The sequence below is a fragment of the Salvelinus sp. IW2-2015 genome, unplaced genomic scaffold (genome assembly GCF_002910315.2).
Source record: "Salvelinus sp. IW2-2015 unplaced genomic scaffold, ASM291031v2 Un_scaffold2852, whole genome shotgun sequence".
Taxonomy (NCBI): Eukaryota; Metazoa; Chordata; class Actinopteri; order Salmoniformes; family Salmonidae; genus Salvelinus; species Salvelinus sp. IW2-2015.
This window is the reverse complement of record NW_019944152.1, coordinates 287-27012: the sequence shown is the minus strand read 5'-3', so window position 1 is coordinate 27012 and position 26726 is coordinate 287. Positions and strand designations below refer to the sequence as shown.

Below are 26726 nucleotides of genomic sequence, written 5' to 3'. Positions count from 1 at the left end.
GGTAGGCATGTAGCATTTAGGCTACATTATTGCATGTAGCAATTTAGGCTACATTACAGCATGTAGCATTTAGGCTACATTACAGCATGTCAGCATTTAGGCTACATTATTGCATGTAGCATTTAGGCTATATTACAGCATGTAGCATTTAGGCTACATTGTAGCATGCTAAATGTTTCTGATCAATGACAGATGAACACTTGATTTAGGCTACATTATAGCATGTAGCATTTAGGCTACATTACAGCATATAGCATTTAGGCTACATTGTAGCATGCTAAATGTTTCTAATCAGTGATAGATGACCAAACGAATAGATGAGACTATACCACCTCCACTTAATTTGGCCACCAGAGAATTAGCTAAATATAGCCTACAGACAGAGACTCAGTGAAAATACAAAAAATCACATTGATTGATTATCAGACAAGTCACAGGCTTGTTGGTACTGAAACATGCAAAAAAATCCCTGCTAGGAGGATATATATTTTTTTAAATCAGCTTTAAAATGTTAATTTCTAGTGATTTTTAGGCTGGATCCCTTCTTGAAATGCAGGTTTTAACTGTGTACTAATTAAACAACAAAGATTATGAACTACATGATCAGTCTCTGTGTGTAAAATAAAAAGTGGTTAAAACCAAACTCGTAGAAAAACATTAAGGAAAAGCAATCCAATGTTATTTGTTGCACAGAGAAAAAAAACAATACATTAAAATATTGCAGTTAACATGACAGCCTTTATAATAGAACGATTGTTACATGACAGCCTTTATAATAGAACGCTTGTTACACGACAGCCTTTATAATAGAACGCTTGTTACCACCAGCTTTATAATAGAACGCTTGTTACCACGACAGCCTTTATAATAGAACGCTTGTTACCACGACAGCCTTATAATAGAACGCTTGATACCACGACAGCCTTTATAAGAGAATGCTTGTTAACCATGAACAGCCTTTATAATAGAACGCTTGTTACCACGACAGCCTTTATAATAGAACGCTTGATACCACGACAGCCTTTATAAGAGAACGCTTGTTACCAATGACAGCCTTTATAATAGAACGCTTGTTACCATGACAGCCTTTATAATAGAACGCTTGATACTACGAACAGCCTTTATAAGAGAACGCTTGTTACCCACCCGACAGCCTTTATAATAGAACGCTTGTTACCACGACAGCCTTTATAATAGAACGCTTGTTACCCACGACAGCCTTTATAATAGAACGCTTGATACCACGACAGCCTTTATAAGAGAACGCTTGTTACCACGACAGCCTTTATAAGAGAACGCTGTTACCCACGACAGCCTTTATAAGAGAACGCTTGTTACCACGACAGCCTTTATAATAGAACGCTTTGTTACCACGACAGCCTTTATAAGAGAACGCTTGTTACCACGACAGCCTTTATAATAGAACGCTTGTTACCACGACAGCCTTTATAAATAGAACGCTTGTTACCACGACAGCCTTTATAAGAGAACGCTTGTTTACCACGACAGCCTTTATATAGAACGCTTGTTACCATGACAGCTTTATAAGAGAACGCTTGTTACCACGACAGCCTTTATAATAGAACGCTTGTTACCAATGACAGCCTTTTAATAATAGAACGCTTGTTACCCACGACAGCCTTTAATAATAGAACGCTTGTTACCACGACAGCCTTTATAATAGAACGCTTGTTACAAAGTAGAAATAGAATGAAACAAACAAGTATTCTATTATAGTGACCCCTATAGTAGACATTAGTATTCTATTATAGTGACCCCTATAGTAGACATTAGTATTCCTATTATAGTGACCCCTATAGTAGACATTAGTATTCTATTATAGTGACCCCTATAGTAGACATTAGTATTCTATTATAGTGACCCTATAGTAGACATTAAGTATTCTATTATAGTGACCCTATAGTAGACATTAGTATTCTATTATAGTGACCCCTATAGTAGAACATTAGTATTCTATTATAGTGACGCCCTATAGTAAGACATTAGTATTCTATATAGTGACCCCTATAGTAGACATTAGTATTTCTATTATAGTGACCCCTATAGTAGACATTAGTATTCTATTATAGTGACCCCTATAGTAGACATTAGTATTTCTATTATAGTGACCCTATAGTAGACATTAGTATTCTATTATAGTGACCCCTATAGTAGACATTAGTATTCTATTATAGTGACCCCTATAGTAGACATTAAGTATCTATTATAGTGACCCTATAGTAGACATTAAGTGCACAAGGCTACATGTGTGAAAAAATTACGTTCACTGAGTAATTTTTTGAATAATTCCCCCTCACTCACACACAAGTGTTACAGTATGTTAAGTTCAACACAACAAAAGCAATAACTTTGGGCTACACTGCACATTCTACACTGTACACTTTTCTGCCTGGGACATCTGTTCTACAATGGTGCCAGTTTATTTAGCTATTGCCTGTATCCGCCAGCGGTCCGCGGTCCAAACGACCACCCTCATCACTGTCAAACGCTCCCTAAAAACACTTCTGCGAGCAGGCCTTTCTAATCGACCTGGCCCGGGTACCCTGGAAGGATATTGACCTCATCCCGTCAGTTGAGGATGCCTGGTCATTCTTTAAATGTTACTTCCTCACCAATATTAGACAAGCATGCTCCGTTCAAAAATGCAGAACCAAGAACAGATATAGCCCTTGGTTCACTCCAGAACCTGAACTGCCCTCGACAGCACAAAAACATCCTGTGGCGAACTGCAATAGCATCGAAGAGCCCCCGCGATATGCAACTGTTCAGGGAAGTCAGGACCCAATACACGCAGTCAGTCAGGAAAGCAAAGGCCAGCTTTTTTCAAGCAGAAATTCGCATCCTGTAGCTCTAAACTCCAAAAAGTTCTGGATAACTGTAAAGTCCATGGAGAACAAGAGCACCTCCTCCCAGCTGCCACACTGCACTGAGGCTAGGTAACACGGTCACCACCGATAAATCCGTGATACATCGAAGACTTCAACAAAGCATTTCTCAAATGGCTGGCCATTCCTTCCTCCTGGCGACTCCAACCTTGGCCAACAGCCCCGCCCCGGCCGCTGTACTCGCCCAAGCCTCCCCAGCTTCTCCTTTACCCAAATCCAGATAGCAGATGTTCTGAAAGAGCTGGAAAACCTGGACCCATACAAATCAGCTGGGCTTGACAATCTGGACCCCCTATTTCCTGAAACTGTCCCGCCGACATTGTCGCACCCCCTATTACCAGCCTGTTTCAAACCTCTCCTTCGTATCATCTGAGATCCCCAAGGATTGGAAAGCTGCCGCGGTCATCCCCCTCTTCAAAAGGGGGAGACACCCCTGGACCAAACTGTTACAGACCCTATATCCATCCTGCCCTGCCCTATCTAAGGTCTTCGAACAGCCAAGTCAACAAACAGATCACTGACCATCTCGAATCCCACCCGTCCTTCTCCGCTGTGCAATCCCGGTTTCCGAGCCGGTCACGGTGGCACCTCAGCCACGCTCAAGGTACCTAAACGACATCAATAACCGCCATCGATAAAAGACATTCACTGCTGCAAGCCGTCTTCATCGACCTGGCCCAAGGCTTTCGACTCTGTCAATCACCATATTCTTATCGCAGCTCAGTAGCCTCCGTTTTTCTAATGACTGCCTTGCCTGGTTCACCAACTACTTTGCAGACAGGAGTTCAGTGTGTCAAATCGAGGGCATGTTGTCCGGTCCTCTGGCAGTCTCTATGGGGGTCCAACATGGGTTTCAATTCTCGGGCCGACTCTTTTCTCTGTATACATCAATGATGTTGCTCTTTGCCTGCGGGCCGATTCCCTGATCACCTCTACGCAGACGACACATTCTATATACTTCCGGCCCTTCCTTGGACACTGTGCTATCTAACTCCAAACGAGCTTCAAATGCCATAACAACACTCCTTCCGTGGCCTCCACTGTCTTAAACGCTAGTAAAACCAAATGCATGCTTTTTCACCGTTCGCTGCCTGCCACCCGCACGCCCGACTAGCATCACCACCTGGACGGTTCCGACCTAGAATATGTGGACATCTATAAGTACCTAGGTGTCTGGCTAGACTGCAACTTCTCCTTCCAGACTCATATCAAACATCTCCAATCCAAAATCAAAATCAAGAATCGGCTTTCTATTCCGCAACAAAAGCCTCCTTCACTCAAATGAAGGTAAACAAATTGTTGCCTACTGGAAATTACTCTTTCAAACACACACGGTCATGTTGTACAGCGCCATTGTGGCTATTAGCAGGTAGCTGGGCAATAGACTTGCCTAGGAGGAGGGTAGGGGGAGAATTCAATCGTCAAATGTATTTCTTAGTTAGGTTGGCTGTATCACAACCGGCCGTGATTGGTTGCAATTTCAGTTTAACATTAAGAAATGTTATGCTCTTAGTGTAACCTTTATTTAACTAAGCAAGTCAGTTAATAAGAACAAATTCTTATTTACAAGGACAGCCTACTCCTTCCTCCCCGGCAGGGAATTGAACTCCGGTCTCCCGCGTGCCCGCACGACACAGGGATTCTTTAGCTAAATAGCCCAGTACTGTAGCCTACTCCTGACCGGCACGTTGGTTGTACAGCGACATATTTTCCCGTTCCATCCTAATGGAAACCCAGYMMMTTTTTCGTTTTCCTTGGAATAGAAACACCATAATATTAATCAAATTAATTAAMCAAAATTTCTTTAAAAAATCAGTCCCATATACAATGTTCTTACAAAAAAAGGTTTTCAATTCTKTAGTACAGCCATTATTGAAGGCTATCAAATGCCTCTCAAAGACGCCCTCTGGTGGTCAAACTAGCACCAACTACCACTAATGGTACCAGTGGTTGGCACAGTGCCATAGAATTCTGCGGCACCATGCAAGCTGAGCCGCAGTACACTTCAACTTTTTAAAGGAAGAACCGCTGTAGCTAATTGGTTCCTCYAGATAACGTTACCTCATCTGATGTTGTAGCGTTAGCTAGCTAGCGGTCTGACTAACTTTGTTAGCCAGCTAATATTCACACCATAAACTCAATTATTTCATCAGCTAAGTTAGATAATGTTGCTCAAAATTTCTCTGGCTAGCTAACAGATAACTCGATCCAGCTACTGTAGCAAGATAACAGTACTTAACATTGCTAACAATTCTTGTCCCACCACACTTACTCCCTCAACTCAAACTTTCCAAATGCCAGTTTTTCAGTTACAGCTCATGAAGTACGCTTCATCACCCAATCAAAACTGCCTTCCCACTCTGCGCTGACTTCCAGAGCGCGCGCTGATGCTCTAACTAGCAAGTTGGTTGTCTCTTCAGTCGCGTGCTACATTCTGTTAGGTGAATGACTGGCTGAGCGCAGGCTCGAGCCTTGGCTACAGACATAATTGCTTCAAACATGTATCACTGGTTCGCTTACAGCCATTAGTGACCCAAAAGCGGATATTAGAACCCCTCCCCCCCCAAAAAAATGTGGGATTCAAAACGGCGAATTTCGCCGAAAGGTAACTGGTTTGCATCTCTGTGTTTAGCTAAAAAATAAATATTAAAAATGTAACATTTTGCTGCCTGTTTTGCATGTTATTTCAACATTAATACGTGTCACATATCAGTTTGCAAACAATGTAAAAAAATATATATAATTCAGTTAAAAAAGCCGCATACAAACAATGTTGCTTTCTTGAGTAAGGCAGCTTAAAAATGCAGGTGTTTCATCCTAGCTCAGCGCTGTCTGTGGTGGTGGGGAAGCCAGGGAAAAATACGGAGCGTAGAGGTTGGAATGTTCTCTAGTTGCGCCGTGATTGGCTCAGTGTTCTGTCACTCAAGGGGACACTACGACACCGCAAAATCTATGGGGAGAGTTAAAATAAATTTCAAGCCCCTTGGGTGCTGCCATAGTTACATTAGAAGTGCCCATCCAAGAAGGCTCAAAGGTCATTGGCCACAGATAAAATTACATCAAATCACATTAGATCTACAGTAGCTTTGATTGGACTGATCATGTCAACGTTAGGGCTGTTGCTGTGACCGTATTACCGCCAAACCAGCGGCCACGAGTCAAATTCCAAGTGACCATGGCCTCCCGAGAGGCCCAGCGTTCAAGGCACTGCTTCGCAGTACTAGAGGGATCACTACAGACCTGGGTTCGATCCCGGGCTGTGTTGCAGCCGGCCGCAACTGGGAGACCCATGAGGCAGCGAACAATTGGCCCAATTGGCCCAGCGTCGTCCGGATTAGGGGAAGGGTTTGCCCGGCCGGGATGTTCTTGTCCCATTACGCTCTAGTGACTCCTTGTGGCGGGCCGGGCAAATGCCAGTTGTATGGTGTTTCCTACAACACATTAGTGTGGCTGGCTTCCGGGTTAAGCAAGCAGTGTGTCAAGAAGCAGTGCGGCTTGGCTGGGTCGTGTTTTCGGAAGACGCATTGGCTCTCGACCTTCGCCTCTCCCGAGTCCGTACAAGAGTTGCAGAGATGGGACAAGACTGTAACTACCAATTGGATTTCACGCAATATTGGGGAGAAAAAGGGGTAGGAAAAAAAACAACTACTCACCACATGTTATACACTGCAGTGCTAGCTAGCTGTAGCTTTCAGTACTACATTCATTCTCTGATCCCTTGATTGGGTGGACAACATGTCAGTTCATGCTGCAAGAGCTCTGATAGGTTGGAGGTGGTCCTCTGGAAGTTGTCATAATTACTGTGTAAGTCTATGGAAGGAAGTGAGAACCATGAACCTCCTAGGTTTTGTATTTAAGTCAATGTACCCAGAGGAGGACGGAAGCTAGCTGTCCTCCGGCTACACCATGTTTCTACCCTACAAAGTGCTGATGAGACTACTGTGAACTTTCATTGAAAAACAGTGTGTTTTAATCAATTATTTGGTGATGTGAAAATATTTTGTTTAAAAATGATAATTTTTTGTATAATAACTTTTTAACTTTTACAAGTTTTGAATCACACAGTATTCATGTTCATAACATTATGTACAGTGTTGCAGAAACTTTTCAGTTCTGTTTTCTGGGTCACGGAACACATTTTTGGTGGGTAGCTAGCTGTACCCATTGACTTCCAGTCTTTGCGCTAAGCTAGCGCTAAAACTACCTCTATCTTCCTTCATACTGGACTTTCTACAATCCTCACCTTGTTTTCTCATTCGGTGCACCCAGCCAAACACCTTCACTCTCTCCCCCCGGAGAGGCTCCAACTGATAGATTTTAACCTTTTGGGAAAGTGTTGATTCAATTTCAATATTTAAACACAATGGAAGACCAAAAAATTACACTCTTATTTCCAAAGATGAGGAGTTTCTGACAGGATGCTGACTAAAGAGAATATAGTYGATCTGACCGTTTTGGGCTCTGGAAGGCTSGAGTCATTCTCAATGGTGACTTTCTTAGCTCCGTCCAGGTTCTTCTCTCGTCTCTCAGAATCCTCTGCCTTCAAAATCAAAGTTGAAAATAATTTACATAAATTGCCTCTTACATACACTACTGCTACCTGTGAGCAGTGAGTGTACAGTTTATGGCCGAAGACAATAGTGTGTATAATTATAATGGTGCATCCTATTCCCTACATAGTGCACTACTTTTGACCAGAGGTAGCGCACTATATGGGGGGATAGGGTGCCATTACCTCCTTTTTGTCTTTGGAGTCGCTCTTCATCTGCTCTCTGGCAAATAACTTTTTCACATTTTTCTTCTGTGTCTTGGAGATCACTGCCCAACGCTYAGATTAATAGGAGAAACAAAAATCAGTAAGTGAAAAGAAAATGAAAACATCTTCAGATTTTGCTGGGTTTGTGTTTTGACTTGATTTTTGATTGCTTGTTGTAACTATCTACCTCTCCCTCCTTCTGAGAATCCACYTAGATGGTTGGGAATGGTTCCTTTCCAGCAAATATCAATGCCTGTGAAATCCACAGAGCTGTTGTTACAGCACTTAACTGTGATTTATTCAAAGGGGATCGTAGACATATCAATTCTGTTGAATGGGTGTAATAATGAAAAACAAACAGACAACACTGATTCCTCTTACCCTCAATGAGGTCTTGAAAGGCTTCTGTTCTGTTCCGTCGCCATCCTGGTCATTTCCCTCTTTGTCAGACACGTACAGTTCACCTGGAAAAAGTGAAAGCACTGTAATACTTGATCTTGCATGCAATGCCATTTCCTCTAAACCTAGCTTGACATGTTCAGTTATCATTCCCGATGCTAAATCCCATATTTGACATCCCACTACGTWGCCTATTTCACCCACTCAAAGGTTGGAGCTACAGTGCTTTGGGAAAGTATTCAGACCCCTGGACTTTTCCCACATTTTGTTARGTTACAGCCCTATTCTAAAATTGATTKAATTGTATTCCCTCCTCAATCAACACACAATACCCCATAATGACAAGACAAAAKCTTTATTTTTAATGTTGGCACATTTATTAAAATATAAAAAACTGAAATATCACATTTACATAAGTATTCAGACCCTTTACGAAGCACTTTGTTGAAGCACCTTCGGCAGCCWCCAGTCTTATTGGGTATGATGCTACAAGCTTACCACACCTGTATTTGGCAAGTTTCTCCCATTCTTTCCTGCAGATCCTCTCAAGCTCTGTTGGGTGGGGAGCGTCCCTGCACAGCTATATTCTGGTCTCGCCAGAGATGTACTTAAACTTCTAAAACCCTGTTTTCGCTTTTTGCTTTGTTATTATGCGGTATTGTGTATATATTGATGAGGGGGGGGAAATATATTTACTCAACTTTAGAATAWGGCTGTAACGTGACAAAATGTGGGAAAAGTCAAGCCGTCTGAATACTTTCCGAACGCACTGTGTGTACATATTGTGGAGTTGAGAATATCAGCTAGGTACAGGTATGACAGAAATGAAAAAGGCACTAAAACAAACAAAATGCTTAACTAGCTTTTTTTTAGCTAGTTAGACAGTGAAGATACGGTTGTGCTACCGGTGGGCTCCCGAGTGGCGCAGCGGTCTAAGGCTCTGCATCTCAGTGCTAGAGGCGTCCGTCCCTACAGACCCTGATTCGATCCCGGGCTGTATCACAACCGGCCATGATTYGGAGTCGCATAGGGCGGTGCACACTTGGCCCAGCGTCGTCCGGGTTAGGGGAGGGTTTGGCCAGGGTAGGCCGTCATTGTAAAATAATAATTTGTTCTTAACTGACTTGCCTAGTTAAATAAAGGTTAKATTWWWAAAAAAAWWAAAAAGTATGCAAGCTAACTAGCAACACCGGTCTGATGCAACACTTGACACATTATTTCAGCATTGTATATATAGTAGCTAGCTACATAACGTTACACAATGAGTTTACCTGCAGGTTTCGTTGCCGTCTCCGCCATATCCATGTAGAAATTGTATCAAATCTGTATATTTTAATGAAATACTAGCTAGCTAATAATAATACTGAAAAGAACCGGCCTTTGCTTCTCCCGTTGGTTTGTGTGCTCACGTATGATTATCTGCGCATACAACTTCCGAAAAGGTCGTGAACGTTGATTGGTTACAGTGTGCAGTAAATTGAACGCGGATTGGTTCACAGTTCCTGACAGTCATTGTAGTCACGCCCTGACATGATGAAAGGACCATATCTGGTGTGTTATTGGACCATAGAGATGTATGGAGCTAAGAGATGATGAGGCTATATATGATTCATGCATATTTAATTCAATCCATTACATCGTGCATATATTGTTGCAGAATCCATTTGAACCCATTAATGTCCATACATTAAATTAAATAAAAAATGTTCTTTGGTACACTTCCCGTACAAAAAYAAAAGATTGCAGTTTCAAAATTGCTGTCGACTGTTGTATTTTAGAAGCAGTAATTGCAGAAATGCAGTTATACAACCCTCTGACTGCAATATTTTTTCGTAAGGGTTGTTCTCGGAGCTACTGACGGGCAAATCTGAATAAATGTTTTGTATGTTTGCCATTCAGAGGGAGATTGGGCAAGACAAAATATATTTGTGTCTTTGAACGAGGTATGGTAGTAGGTACCAGGCGCACCGGTTTGTGTCAAGAAGTGCAACGCTGTTGTTGTTTTTTTACGCTCAACAGTTTCCCGTGTGTATCAAGAATGGTCCACCACCCAAAGGACATCCAGCCAATTTGACACAACTGTGGGAATCATTGGAGTCAACATGGGCCAGCATCCCTGTGGACTGCTTATGACACATTGTAGAGTTCATACCCCAATGAATTGAGGCTGTTCTGAGGGCAAAAAGGGGGTGCAACTCAATATTAGGAAGGTGTTCCTAATGTTTTGTACACTCTGTATGTACAGTGCATTCAGAAAGAATTCAGACCCCTTGACTTTTTCCACGTTTTGTTTACGTTACAGCCTTATTATAAAATTGATAAAATTGTTTCCCCCCCCACTCATAAGATCTACACACTATACCCCAAAATGACAAAGTAGAAACAGGTTTAGAGATTTTAGCAAATGTGTACAAAAAAAAATGGAAATACCACATTTACATAAGTATTCAGACCCTTTACTCAGTAGTTTGTTGAAGCACCTTTGGCAGTGATTACAGCCTCAATTCTTCTTGGGTAGGACGCTACAAGCTTGGCACACCTGTATTTGGGGAGTTTCATCAATGCTGCAGACATTTTTTGGTACCCTTCCCCAGGTCTGTACCTCGACACAATCCTGTCTCGGAGCTCTACGGACAATTCCTTCGACCTCATGGCTTGGTTTTTGCTCTGACATGCACTGTCAACTGTGGAACCTTTTATATATCCKRCTTGGCATTTTTCCTATTTTGTTGCATTACAACCAATAATTTAAATATATTTTTTATTTGGATTTCGTGTAATGGACAAACACAAAATAGTCCAAATTGATGAAGTGAAATTAAAAAAGGTTGTTTAAAAAAATACAAAAACGGAAAAGTGGTGCGTGCAGATGTATTCACCCCCTTTGCTATGAAGCCCCTAAATAAGATCTGGTGCAACCAATTACCTTCATAAGTCACATAATAAGTTAAATAAAGTCCACCTGTGTGCAATCTAAGTGTCACAATCTGTCACATGATCTCAGCATATATACACACCTGTTCTGAAAGGCCCAAAAGTCTGCAACACCACTAAGCAAGAGGCACCACCAAGCAAGCGGCACCATGAAGACCAAGGAGCTCTCCAAACAGATCAGGGACAAGGCTATGGAGAAGTACAGATCAGGGTTGGGTTATAAAAAAAGATCAGAAACATTGAACATCCCACGGAGCACCATTAAATCCATTATTATAAATTGGAAAGAATATGGCACCACAACAAACCTGCCAAGAGAAGGCCGCCCACCAAAACTCACGGACCAGGCAAGGAGGGCATTAATCGGAGAGGCAACAAAGAGACCAAAGATAACCCTGAAGGAGCTGCAAAGCTCCACAGTGGATATCGGAGTATCTGTCCATTGGACCACTTTAAGCCGTACACTCCACAGAGCTGGGCTTTACGGAAGAGGGGCCAGAAAAAAAGCCATTGGTCAGATGAGACAAAAATGTAGCTTTAGGGCCATCAAGGAAAATGCTATGTCTGGCACAAACCAAACACCTCTCATCACCCCGAGAACACCATCCCCTCAGTGAAGCATGGTTATGACAGCATCATGCTGTGGGGATGTTTTTCAGCAGCAGGGACTGGGAGACTAGTCAGAATTGAAGGAATGTTGTATGGTGCTAAATACAGGGAAATTCTTGAGGGAAACCTCTCTGTCTTCCAAAGATTTGAGACTAGGACGGAGGTTCACCTTCCAGCAGGACAATGACCCTAAGCATACTGTTAAAGCAACACTCGAGACATTTAAATGTCTTGGAATGGCCTAGTCAAAGCCCAGACCTCAATCCTATTGAGAATCTGTGGTATGACTTAAAGATTGCTGTGCACCAGCGGAACCCATCCAACTTGAAGGAGCTGGAGAATTTTTTTCTTGAAGAATGGGCAAAAATRCCAGTGGCTAGATGTGCCAAGCTTAGAGACATACCTCAAGAGACTTTCAGCTGTAATTGCTGCAAAAGGTTGCTCTACAAAGTATTGACTTTGGGGGGGGGTGAATAGTTATGCATGCTCAAGTTCTGTTTTTTTGTCTTATTTCTTGTTTGTTTCACATCAGAAAATATTTTGCATTTTCAAAGTGGTAGGCATGTTGTGTAAATCAAATGAGACAAACCCCCCCAAAWTTTTTTATTTTAATTCCAGGTTGTAAGGCAACAAAATAGGAAAAATACCAAGGGGGGTGAATACTTTTGCAAGCCACTGAAGACAGGTGTGTCTTTCCAAATCATGTCCAATCAAGTTGTAGAAACATTTCAAAGATGATCAATGGAAAGAGGATGCACCTCTGCTCAATTTCGAGTCTCATAGCAAAGGGTCTGAATATTTATTTAAGGTAGCTATTTTTGTAAAAACTTTGAATACATTTGCAAACATTTAAAAACCTGTTTTCGCTTTGTCATTATTGGATATTGTGTGTATTTTGATGAGGACAAAAAAAACAACATGCAATCTATTTTAGAATAAGGCTGTAACATAACAAAATGTGGAAAAAGTGAAGAGTTCCTGAACAATTTCCCAAATGCACTGTATGTATATATAACACTATCTAAAGAAATGCACACACACACACACACACACACACACACACACCACACCCACACACACACACACACACACACACACACACACACACACAACACACACACACACACACACACCACACACACACACAACACACACACACACCACACACACACACACACACACACACACACACACAGCCCAGCGTATATGCATTCTAAGCCAATTCAATGGAGACTGGAGGTGAGTCAGTTTACGTTCTCTTCAGATCATAAATATGTTCAGATCTTAATAATTTTGTGTTTAGAGATTGCCTGGAACATGAAAAAATATATAAAGAACCCCCCCCCCCCCACAGTATAAACATGTAATCACTACTTCCAATGTGAAGGACATCTGGAGCTTTTGTTCAGCTGATATTCAATACCTCGTGATAAGCTGCCGACCTTTTATCTACCGAGTGTTCTCATCCGTAATCGCCACAGCTGTATAAATCCCTCCACAGCCAACACCACGGCATTGGCATTCAACAAACTGTATGGGCCATAAAACAAAGTAGAGGCAGCATCTCGGTGGGCAAAGACTAACGAGGGAGACTTAATAAAACCATTCTCACACACACACACACACACACACACACACACACACACACACAAACACACACACACACACACACCACACACACACACCACACACACACACACCACACACACACCACACACACACACAACACACCACACACACACACACAAACACAACACCACTCAAACTCTAAACCACTAGAACTACTCCAAGGAACAATGAGGAGCTCCCCCAACCTCCCTTCGGCAATTCTGACCATTACTATTTTCCTGCTTACAAACAAAAGCTGAAACAGGATGTACCAATGACGCGCTCAATACAGAAGTGGTCCGATAAAGCAAACGCGAGTCTACAAGACTGTTTTGCTGGTACAGACTGTGATGCTCACGTCGAGYAGGAATACAACCACTGGGTCTTGCYTGAAAGCCCCTGTTCCCGGATGACTTTGTGATGTCTCTCTCCGGCCYATATGAGGTTAGACKCAGMTGCAGAGAAGAGACCACACATCAATGGTTAAGGATAAACATAAATACTTTACTGAGAAACAGTACACCTAGGGGGAAAACAACAAACACTAAGTGTTGAAAACTCACTCAGGAAACAACCACACACAGTAAACAATTCAAGCATCTGTAAATGGCCACAGAAAACACACCTCTTTTAACAGGGACACAATCTTGAAATAATAAGACACAATAAAAGTATCTAGMTCGGTCTCTGCCGCCCTCTGGTGGTCAGGAGGAACCCTGACAGCCCGTGTGAGTAAAACCATTAAACAGGTTAACAATCACAAGACTGTCAGGCCAGAAGGAATACCAGGGCGCGTTATCAAAGAATGCGCAGACCAGCTGGCAAGTGTCTTCACAGACATTTTCAATCTCTCCTTGTAATCCTAACATGTTTCAAGCTGACCACCATTGTCCCTGTTCCAAAGAACTCCAAGATGACCTGGCTAAATGACTATCGCCCCTGTAGCACTCACATCTGTAATTGACAAAGTGCTTTAAAAAGGCTGGCTATGACACACATCAACACCATCATCCTAGACACCCTAGACCCAGTCCAATTCCAATACCGCCTAAACAGATCCACAGAGGACGCGATCTCAAGTGCACTTCACACTGCCCTCTCCCATCTGGACAACAGGGGGGAATAACTATGTGAAAATACTGTTCATATTCTACAGCTCAGCATTCAACACCATAGTCCCCTSCAAGCTCATTACCAAGCTGGAACCCTGGGATTGAACACCTCCCTTTGCAACTGGATCCTGTACTTCCTGATGGGACGGGCCCCAGGTAGTGAGGGTAGGCAACAGCACAAACACCTCCCCGGCATGCTGACCCTCAACACGGGGGCCCATCAAGGGTGTATGCTCCTGTACTCTCTGTTCACCCACGACTGCATGGTCACGCACGACTCCAACAACATCATCAAGTTTGCTGACGACGTGACGGTGATAGGCCTGGTGTCCGACTGCGATGAGACAGTCTACAGGGAGGAGGTCAGAGATTTGGTAGTGTGGTACCATAACAGTAACCTCTTCCTCAAAGTCAGTAAGACCAAGGAGCTGATTGTGGACTACAGGAGAAAGAGGGGAGAGCATTCTCCCATCCATATTTGCGGGGCTGTAGTGGGGTGGGTCAAGAGCTTCAAGTTCCTTGGCYTCCACATCACTAGGGACTTAACACAATCCACACACACACCCGCACAGTCATGGAAATGGCAGAACAGCGCCTCTTCGCCGTCAGGAGGATACATTTTTTTTTTGCATGGGCCCTCGGATCCTCAAAAYGTTTTACAGCTGCATCATCGAGAGCATTTTGACTGGCTACTTTACTGCTTGGTAGAGCGGACAGCCCAGTACATCACTGGGGTCAAAGAATTCCCATAGACTCACGCCAACCAAGCCATAGACTGTTCACTCTGCTACCATCCAGGAAACGGTACCGGAGCATCGGCTCTCGGACCAATAGGCTCCGAGACAGCTTCCACCCCCGAGCCATACGACTGCTAAATAGTTAATTAATGGTTACCTGGACTACCTGCACTGACTCTACGCACCCTCACAAAACCATATACGGTACCAGTCAAAAGATTGGACACATCTACTCATTCCAGGTTTCTTCTTTATTTTTTACTGTTTTCTACATTGTAGAATAATAGTGAAGACATCAAAAAATATGAAATAACACATATGGAATCATGTAGTAACCAAAAAAAGGGTTTCTTCAAAGTAGCCACCCCTTTGCCTTGATGACAGCTTTGAACTTTGAAGAATCTAAAATCAAAATATATATTTTGATTTGTTTAACACTTTTTTGGTTACTACATGATTCCACATCTGTTATTTCATGGTGTTGATGTCATCAGTAGTATTGTACAATGTAGAAAATAGTAAAAATAAAGAATAACCCTTGAATGAGTAGGTATGTCCAAACTTTTGACTGGTACTGTACACGCTATATATACACACTACACTGACACTCCCAACACAAAACCCCCACACATTCACACACACTACATACTCACACACACGCATACCGACAACACAAACACACATTCAAACATTGATCTGGTACTGGTACTCCCTGTATATAGCTCCACATTGATCTGGTACTGGTAATCCCTGTATATAGCTCCACATTAATCTGGTACTGGTACTCCCTGTATATACAGTGGGGAGAACAAGTATTTGATACACTGCCGATTTTGCAGGTTTTCCTACTTACAAAGCATGTAGAGGTCTGTAATTTTTATCATAGGTACACTTCAACTGTGAGAGACGGTATTAAATACAAAGCGAGAATTACATTGTATGATTTTTAAGTAATTAATTAGCATTTTATTGCAATGACATAAGTATTTGATACATCAGAAAAGCAGAACTTAATATTTGGTAAGAGAAACCTTTGTTTGCAATTACAGAGATCATACGTTTCCTGTAGTTCTTTGACCAGGTTGCACACACTGCAGCAGGGATTTTGGCCCACTCCTCCATACAGACGTTCTCCAGATCCTTCAGGTTTCAGGGCTGTTGCTGGGCAATAACGGACTTTTCAGTGCCTCATACCAAGATTTTCTATTGGGTTCAGGTCTGGAGACTGGTACAGGGCACACTCCAGGACCTTGAGATGCTTTCTTTACGAGCCACTTCCTTAGTTGCCCTGGCTGTGGTTGTTTCAGGTCGGGTCGTTGTCATCATGCTTGGACAGATCAGCTCCGAATGGCTCATAAGTTCACGTGACCTCACCATTCGTCAAATGCTCTTTAAGCTGAGGCCAAAAGCTGAGGTTTGTTGGGCTTCTCAAGATCTCTCTCACGATAGCAGTGAATGAGCGGCCCATGCCATGCAGCACTTTCCGGGTCCAGCCACTATCGTGTCGTCTTAATATAAAAGCGAGTGCTGGTCATATTGCAACATTAAAAGGTTATATCAGACTCGTCCCTGGCCGTCTCCCGTATGTCCTCGTGGAGTTATTTGCAGGTAAAAAGCAACCTTCCTGAAAGAGTGATGTTGGTTATTTTGTTCTCTGTCGCACTCTTGCCAACTGCTCTAATATAGGTTCACGCTAAAGGGTTGGGCTGGGGGTTGTTTCTTATGTTGATTTGTGTCTTTCAGTTGTAAGGCCCTACGTCTGATAAGTTGCCCCGTATAGATGTTTGAATTATTGAGTGTTGTGTGTATCCTCTTCTATCCTACTGGATGATCAGAGTAGGAATGGGGAAGGAAGGTCATGTGGTCCTGTGATGAGACAAAACTAAGGTCTGTTTGATCTAAAACTCGCACTCGGCCGTTGTTCTGGAGGGAATTAGACTTAGCGCAGTGAGTAACAATAAAACATTCTCAAACAACTCTAAGAACACCAACCATGGCCAGGAGTGGATAAGTTTAGATCAACTCCAACCAGTCGAAAGCATGGAGGTGGAAAACATCATCTTTGGGGTAAGACATGGTTTTCTGCTCTATTCTATTTAAGGGTCTGGCACATGTAGACGACTCTGAACACCGTCATTGAGCGGGCAAGGATGGATCATGGAGGGTGGGCCATGTATCCGTGAGAAATTCTTTTTGGCCAGAAGCAAACCTCCTTCCCTCAGGTATAGAGGCATTGACACAAGATTGAGGGTTCTCTCGCTCTTTACCTCTTGTGGACTTTGGCTATCCTCAGATTTTTATGTGGGGTCATTGGGCAAATTACCCAGCAAGTTCACGACCGCGGCCTGGGACATTGAGCAAGGCCTGGTTGAGAGAAAGCGGGGACCCCGAATTGCCAGTGCGCTCGAGCAAGGGCAACTGAAGGATTGTATGTGTGACTCACAGTCTCATAGAAGCATTGCTTCGCGAAGCGTTCCATGGTGAGGTTGGGTGTACTTAATGGTGCCAGTTTTCTCTCCACTTGACTGTCGACGCAAACTACTGAGTGGTCTTCTTTGGAGCGGAGCACTGAGAACGTCCTGTCTTATTGTCCCAGGGTCATTGACGAGCTACCTGGCCCAACAGGCCTCTGAAAGCCTGAAGGATGCTGTACGTGGAGAAGTGTTTCTGGTATGGGGATTGGATGCCACGTGGGTCCCCAACAATCACCTTGTACTCGCCTGCTCGATAGAGTGGATCAATGCAATAGCATGGGTGGCTGCAAGAACTACAGGCACAACGGCGGACGTGGAGGATTTTTAGCATGTGAGGATACTCATGATAATCCCGGATCGGATATGATAAAGGGTGGTATCCGGTTCTGCATTATTGAACCTTCTTAACATTAGATTTATTTAAAAAGTTTCTGCTTGTTCGTGCCTGATGTCACAACAGTTGTGTCGACAATACTTTGTTCTCCGTTCCATCCAGCTGCGCCATATAGCCTATAATTTCTCGCCTCTTAGACTAACCTGATCTACTTCAAAAAATCATACAATGTGAATTCTCTGGATTTTTGGTTTTGTGCAGGTGATTGCAAGTTTTTCACCTGTCTACTTCCTGATGATCAGTTAGCACAGACGTCTGTTCATCCGGAGATGACTATTTGGCCATTAGTGTAGTAGGTTGGAGTCTAGTTTCAGATATGAGGAGTCGCCTCGTGGTCTAACATGAGCGTTGGTTTCTTGTTAAGTGTGAAAATATACCTGGAGAATATTACGGACGATGTCAGATACAGGATCATATATGGGTGTCAAGCGTATGTTACCAGGTAATCGCAGTGCGCACCGAACGGACATGTGGCTATATTATAAGTAGAAAAACTAAAGGGGATGTTATCGCTAGAGAGTAGAGCCGGAATTCTTAATAGGTATGGATAAAGTGTGGGATACAGCACTATATTCATGTACGAGTGATGGCTCAATAAACACAAGGCTCAACGATATTAATTACTTAAAAATCATACAATGTGATTTTCTGGATTTTTGTTTTAGATTCCGTCTCTCACAGTTGAAGTATACCTATGATAAAAATTACAGACCTCTACATGCTTTGTAAGTAGGACAACCTGCAAACTCGGCAGTGTATCAAATACTTGTTCTCCCCACTGTAGCTCCACATTGATCTGGTKCTTCCTGTATATAGCTCCACATTGATCTGGTACTTCCTGTATATAGCACCATTCTTGTGTATTTTATTCCTCCTGTTAATATTTTTAGTTTTATTATAATTGTTTAACTCTGCATCATTGGGAAGGGCTCATAAGCAAGCATTTCACGGTTAAGTCTACACACGTTGTATTCGGGGGCATGTGACAAATAGAATCTGATTTGATTTCGATAGATTCACGTAAACTAAAAACTTACCTTGGATCATTATTTGTTAAATCGAAAGAGAATAAATTCATTATATTTCTGTGATTTGTTTTAGCTGTGGAGTTGGCCACGCCCTCCTTGGTTTTCATTGGTTAATGGCCAACATTCGTCAAGGCGCTTCAGTAAAGTGTGTGATTCTAGAGAGYAGTTGAGTTTGGACAGTGTACACCCGTGACACTGTTTTGTATATAATCTGTCATAAATAAGATACATATTTGCAGCTGTATTCTGTAAAATGGTCGGGGTAAAGGTAATCGGAAATGATTCKGAATTCCAACCTGAGCTAGCAGAAGCCGGCTCAAGGCTTGCGGTAGTGAAGTTCACAATGGCCGGGTAAGGTTCAAAATCTGTTCCCAGGCCCTGCCTTTACCAGCTAGCTATGATCTACACTGAAATGAGTGATCCYCTTTCATTTGTGAATGTATAACCAGATAGTTAGTCAATTTGTTTCGGATTTCACGGTGCATCAGTTGTTGAGTATTTTCAAAAAGCTATTTTAAAAGTGTGACAAAAATAACTAACGATAACTTAACTCGGACAACATACCACGCTGTTAGGTAACTAACGTTAGCTAGATAGCTTAGCCAGCTATGACTTAGCAATATCAGACAGGCTAAGCTAGCTAGACAACTTTGTTAACAGCATGACAGTAGTCTGGTACTAGCTATCTAACAATACAGTCAAGTATGTTCGATATAATCTGTGGTACATAGAAGTAATATTATCTAGCTAGCCATCCACCTATCTGGCTAGTGGTTTTAATAGCCATCTACTAGCGAGCTATGCTCTTCCCCGTGAAGGGAACTCAACAGCTATGTTTGCTAACGTTCGTTAGCTAGTTAACGATCTAGATAACTGGCGAACTCTGAAGAATAATGCTTAGCCAGCTATTGCTTTAGCTACTGCACATGTAAGGCTTACTTTAGCATTTATGTTTTGTTTATAACAGCCATTGTTAATAGCTAGTTAACTAACGTTAGCCATTTAACTAAACTTCGGGTTCAGTTGACAATAGCTTCCTATTAAACTCCTCTTCGCTCCCCAGGTGTCGACCCTGTGTCAGAATATCCCCTCCTTTCAACATGTTGAGTAACAAGTACCCACACGTAATTTTTCTTGAAGTAGATGTACACGTCTGTCAGGTGAGGTTATTTTTTTGGAGTTTTATTAATACAGCCTACTGTGTCGTTATCAAAACACCAGGTACTCCATTATGTTGTTGTTGTCGTCATAGGAGACTGGGTAAACAAGAAGTGATGTATAGCCTCAGACATGTCAACATCCTCATGTTATTCATTGAGCAATACAGATGAAGACGTCTGGTATGTGTGTTGAGGCACGTGACTAAGACTTGAATGTCAATCTCCCTCTTTCAGGCAACGGCTGCCGCCAACAACATCTCTGCAACGCCAACGTTTTTGTTTTTCCGTAACAAAGTGCGAATTGACCTGTATCAAGGTGCAGATGCCTCAGGATTAGAGGAGAAGATCAAGCAGCATGTAGAAAACGACCCTGGAAGCAACGAGGACTCAGACATTCCCAAGGGATATGTGAGTATATGATGAACTACATCACTCGMGTGAGTTTCCCAAAATGTAAAGATKATCTTTAGAATTAAGATCATAGTTTGTCTATTGCCCAGCAACTAGCTTAACCGATCTTTATGTTTTTTGGGAAGTTCACCCTAGGCTAGATATACTTCTGAGTTCTGTCCTTGTCTTCCCGACCTGGGACGCAAACTCAGAACACCTCCCTGTCTTCCCGAGACAGGACGTGAACTCAGAACCCCTCCCTGTCTTCCCGAAACAGGACGTGAACTCAGAACCCCTCCCTGTCTTTCCGAGACAGGATGTGAACTCAGAACCCCTCCCTGTCTTTCCGAGACAGGATGTGAACTCAGATCCCCTCCCTGTCTTGCACTGTCAATGCTGACTGATTTCTGGGTCTGTGGTGACGGTATCCCAGGACAGGTCTCAGGAAGGCAGTAGCAAGGTTTAGCATAAGTCGAAGCTAACCATACGCTACATAAGCTCACATTTCAGTAAAGCAGTGTCAACATTTAGGGTGATGCTTTACACAACTACACAAGTAGGTGCGAGAACCTCTGACTAGAATGAAATCTTTATTTRTGTGCTCGCTTCTAATGTGCACTTAACATGGGTTCACCTTGTGTGCGTCCTTTAAAAAAATATATTTTTGTACTGTGTCTGTGTGTTCAGATGGACCTGATGCCGTTTGTGAACAAAACTGGCTGTGAGTGCCTAAATGAGAGTGACGAAAGCGGCTTTGAAAACTGCTTAGTCAAGGACACCACCTACCTGGAGTCTGACTGTGATGAACAGGTGAGTCTGAGGATGGATGGATGTTAGGTTCTTCTCTTTAGGTCAGAGCGGTCTGAATGTGTTCAGTCCAGTCACCTGTTGTGAGGTTTTACTGAGTTGTGCAGCGGTATAAGGCACTGCATCTCAGTGCAGGAGGTGTCACTYCAGTCCCTGGTTCGAATCCACGTTAAATCACGTCGGGCCGTGATTGGGAGTCCATTGTGCCGTGCACAATTGTCCCAGCGTCATCCGCGTTTGGCCGGGGTAGGCTGTCAATGTAAATAAGAATTTGTTCATAACTGACTTGCCTAGTTAAATAAAGATTACATTTATAAAAAATGACTGCAAGTACCCCCCCCCCCATGTCCATTTGAAAATGATTGCCCTGGTTATGGAATTAATTGACGAGACCCACGTGGAACACACACACTTTTTCCTTCTTAGTGTGGGATGTTACGTTCTATTGATGTCAGCGTGGAAACTGACTAATAGATGTATAGTATCACCCCTCACTGACTAGACTAATAGATGTATAGTATCACCCTCACTGACTAAGACTAATAGATATATAGTAACACCCCTCACTGACTAGACTAATAGATGTTATAGTGATCACCCCTCACTGACTAGACTAATAGATGTATAGTATCACCCCTCACTGACTAGACTAATAGATGTATAGTATCACCCCCTCACGACTAGACTAATAGATATATAGTATCACCCCTCACTGACTAGACTAATAGATGTATAGTATCACCCCTCACTGAGCTAGACTAATAGATGTATAGTATCACCCCTCACTGACTAGACTAATAGATATATAGTCACCCCTCACTGACTAGACTAATAGATGTATAGTATCACCCCTCACTGACTAGACTAATAGATGTATAGTACACCCCTCACTGACTAGACTAATAGATGTATAGTATCACCCCTCACTGACTAGACTAATAGATGTATAGTACACCCCTCACTGACTAGACTAATAGATGTATAGTAACACCCCTCACTGACTAGACTAATAGATGTATAGTAACACCCCTCACTGACTAGACTAATAGAATGTATAGTAACACCCCTCACTGACTAGACTAATAGATGTATAGTATCACCCCTCACTGACAGACTAATAGATGTATAGTATCACCCCTCACTGACTAGACTAATAGATGTATAGTATCACCCCTCACTGACTAGACTAGACTAATAGATGTATAGTATCACCCCTCACTGACTAGACTAATAGATGTATGTAACACCCCTCACTGACTAGACTAATAGATGTATAGTAACACCCCTCACTGACTAGACTAAAGATGTATAGTAACACCCCTCACTGACTAGACTAATAGATTGTATAGTATCACCTCACTGACAGACTAATAGATGTATAGTAACACCCCTCACTGACTAGACTAATAGATGTATAGTATCACCCCTCACTGACAGACTAATAGATGTATAGTAACACCCTCACTGACTAGACTAATAGATGTATAGTATCACCCCTCACTGACTAGACTAATAGATGTATAGTAACACCCCTCACTGACTAGACTAATAGATGTATAGTATCACCCCTCACTGACTAGACTAATAGATGTTATAGTAACACCCCTCACTGACTAGACTAATAGATGTATAGTATCACCCCTCACTGACAGACTAATAGATGTATAGTATCACCCCTCACTGACTAGACTAATAGATATATAGTAACACCCCTCACTGACTAGACTAATAGATGTATAGTATCACCCCTCACTGACTAGACTAATAGATGTATAGTATCACCCTCACTGACTAGACTAATAGATGTATAGTATCACCCCTCACTGACTAGACTAATAGATGTATAGTATCACCCCTCACTGACTAGATAATAGATGTATAGTATCACCCCTCACTGACTAGACTAATAGATGTATAGTATCACCCTCCACTGACTAGACTAATAGATGTATAGTATCACCCTCACTGACTAGACTAATAGATGTATAGTATCACCCCTCACTGACTAGACTAATAGATGTATAGTATCACCCCCACTGACTAGACTAATAGATGTATAGTAACACCCCTCACTGACTAGACTAATAGATGTATAGTATACCCCTCACTGACTAGACTAATAGATGTATAGACACCCCTCACTGACTAGACTAATAGATGTATAGTATCACCCTCACTGACTAGACTAATAGATGTATAGTATCACCCCTCACTGACTAGACTAACTAATAATGTATAGTATCACCCCTCACTGACTAGACTAGACTAATAGATGTATAGTATCACCCCTCACTGACAGACTAATAGATGTATAGTATCACCCCTCACTGACTAGACTAGACTAATAGATGTATAGTATCAACCCTCATGACAGACTAATAGATGTATAGTATCACCCCTCACTGACTAGACTAAATGATGTATAGTAACACCCCTCACTGACTAGACTAATAGATGTATAGTATCACCCCTCACTGACAGACTAATAGATGTATAGTATCACACCCTCACTGACAGACTAATAGATGTATAGTATCACCCCTCACTGACTAGACTAATAGATGTATAGTAACACCCCTCACTGACATAGACTAATAGATGTATAGTAAACACCCCTCACTGACTAGACTAATAGATGTATAGTATCACCCCTCACTGACAGACTAATAGATGTATAGTATCACCCCTCACTGACTAGACTAATAGATGTATAGTATCACCCCTCACTGACTAGACTAATAGATGTATAGTAAACACCCCTCACGACTAGAACTAATAGATGTATAGTATCACCCCTCACTGACTAGACTAATAGATGTATTAGTATCACCCTCACTGACTAGACTAATAGATGTATAGTAACACCCCTCACTGACTAGACTAATAGATGTATAGTATCACCCCTCACTGACAGACTAGACTAATAGATGTATAGTATCACCCTCCACTGACTAGACTAATAGATGTATAGTATCACCCCTCACTGACAGACTAATAGATGTATAGTATCACCCCTCACTGACTAGACTAATAGATGTATAGTATCACCCCTCACTGACAGACTAATAGATGTATGTAACACCCCTCACTGACTAGACTAATAGATGTATAGTAACACCCCTCACTGACAGACTAATAGATGTATAGTATCACCCCTCACTGACAGACTAATAGATGTATAGTATCACCCCTCACTGACTAGACTAATAGATGTATAGTATCACCCCTCACTGACAGACTAATAGATGTATAGTATCACCCCTCACTGACTAGACTAATAGATGTATAGTATCACCCCTCACTGACCAGACTAATAGATGTATAGTATCACCCTCACTGACTAGACTAATAGATGTATAGTAACACCCCTCACTGACTAGACTAAAAGATGTATAGTATCACCCCTCACTGACTAGACTAATAGATGTATAGTATCACCCCTCACTGACTAGACTAATAGATGTATAGTATCCACCTCACTGACTAGACTAGACTAATAGATGTATAGTATCACCCCTCACTGACTAGACTAATAGATGTTATAGTATCACCCCTCACTGACTAGACTAATAGATGTATAGTATCACCCCTCACTGACAGACTAATAGATGTATAGTATCACCCCTCACTGACAGACTAATAGATGTATAGTATCACCCCTCACTGACTTGACTAATAGATGTATAGTATCACCCTCACTGACAGACTAATAGATGTATAGTATCACCCCTCACTGACAGACTAATATATGTATAGTATCACCCCTCACTGACTAGACTAATAGATGTATAGTAACACCCCTCACTGACTAGACTAATAGATGTATAGTATCACCCCTCACTGACAGACTAATAATGTATAGTATCACCCCTCACTGACTAGACTAATAGATGTATAGTATCACCCCTCACTGACTAGACTAATAGATGTATAGTATCACCCCTCACTGACAGACTAGACTAGATGTATAGTAACACCCCTCACTGACTAGACTAATAGATGTATAGTATCACCCCTCACTGACTAGACTAATAGATGTATAGTATCACCCCTCACTGACTAGACTAATAGATGTATAGTAACACCCCTCACTGACTCAGACTAATAGATGTATAGTATCACCCTCACATGACTAGACTAATAGATGTATAGTATCACCCCTCAACTGACTAGACTAATAGATGTATAGTATCACCCCTCACTGACTAACTAATAGATGTATAGTAACACCCCTCACTGACTAGACTAATAGATGTATAGTATCACCCCTCACTGACTAGACTAATAGATGTATAGTATCACCCCTCACTGACTAGACTAATAGATGTATAGTATCACCCCTCACTGACTAGACTAATAGATGTATAGTATCACCCCTCACTGACAGACTAGACTAATAGATGTATAGTATCACCCCTCACTGACAGACTAGACTAATAGATGTATAGTATCACCCCTCACTGACTAGACTAATAGATGTATAGTACACCCCTCACTGACAGACTAATAGATGTATAGTATCCACCCCTCACTGACTAGACTAATAGATGTATAGTATCACCCCTCACTGACTAGACTATAGAATGTATAGTATCACCCCTCACTGACAGACTAGACTAATAGAGTTATAGTACACCCCTCACTGACTACTACTAATAGATGTATAGTAACACCCCTCAGACATAGACTAATAGATGTTATAGTGTCACCCTCACTGACTAGACTAATAGATGTATAGTATCACCCCTCACTGACTAGTACTAATAGATGTATAGTAACACCCCTCACGACTAACTAGACTAATAGATGTATAGATATCACCCCTCACTGACTAGACTAATAGATGTATAGTATCACCCCTCACTGACTAGACAATAGATGTATATACACCCCTCACTGACTAGACTAATAGATGTATAGTAACACCCCTCACTGACTAGACTAATAGATGTATAGTATCACCCTCACTGACTAGACTAACTAATAGATTTAGTATCACCCCTCACCTGACTAGACTAATAGATGTATAGTAACACCCCTCACTGACTAGACTAATAGATGTTAAGTACACCCCTCACGACTAGACTAATAGATGTATAGTAACACCCCTCACTGACTAGACTAATAGATGTATAGTATCACCCCTCACTGACTAGACTAATAGATGTATAGTATCACCCCTCACGACTAGACTAGACTAATAGATGTATAGTTATCCACCCTCACTGACTAGACTAATAGAGTGTATAGTAACACCCCTCACTGACTAGACTAATAGATGTATAGTAACACCCCTCACAGACTCAGACTAATAGATCTGTATAGTAACACCCATCGTCTACTGACTAGACTAATAATGTATAGTATCACCCCTCACTGACTAGACTAATAGATGTATAGTATCACCCCTCA

General features: G+C 42.0%; 2 protein-coding genes across 2 annotated transcripts in view; one reads left to right on the top strand and one right to left on the bottom strand.

The window, feature by feature from the left end:
- The window catches only part of nars1 (asparaginyl-tRNA synthetase 1), a 20767-nt gene extending 11273 nt beyond the window's left edge, over positions 1–9494 (bottom strand). Inside the window, 6 exon segments of the mRNA XM_024141948.2 lie at positions 7150–7228; positions 7357–7446; positions 7642–7734; positions 7850–7915; positions 8044–8126; positions 9333–9494. Of these exon segments, the coding sequence (XP_023997716.1) occupies positions 7150–7228; positions 7357–7446; positions 7642–7734; positions 7850–7915; positions 8044–8126; positions 9333–9366 (445 nt within the window). The 5' untranslated portion in view covers positions 9367–9494.
- Positions 9495–19079: 9585 nt separating this feature from the next.
- LOC112074867 (thioredoxin-like protein 1) lies at positions 19080–21359 on the top strand. The gene is made up of 4 exons (XM_024141949.2): positions 19080–19308; positions 20021–20117; positions 20352–20525; positions 21195–21359. Exons 1-4 carry the CDS (start codon positions 19211–19213, stop codon positions 21342–21344), a joined length of 519 nt encoding a protein of 172 aa, XP_023997717.2. The 5' UTR covers positions 19080–19210; the 3' UTR covers positions 21345–21359.
- The last annotated feature ends 5367 nt before the right edge of the window (positions 21360–26726 follow it).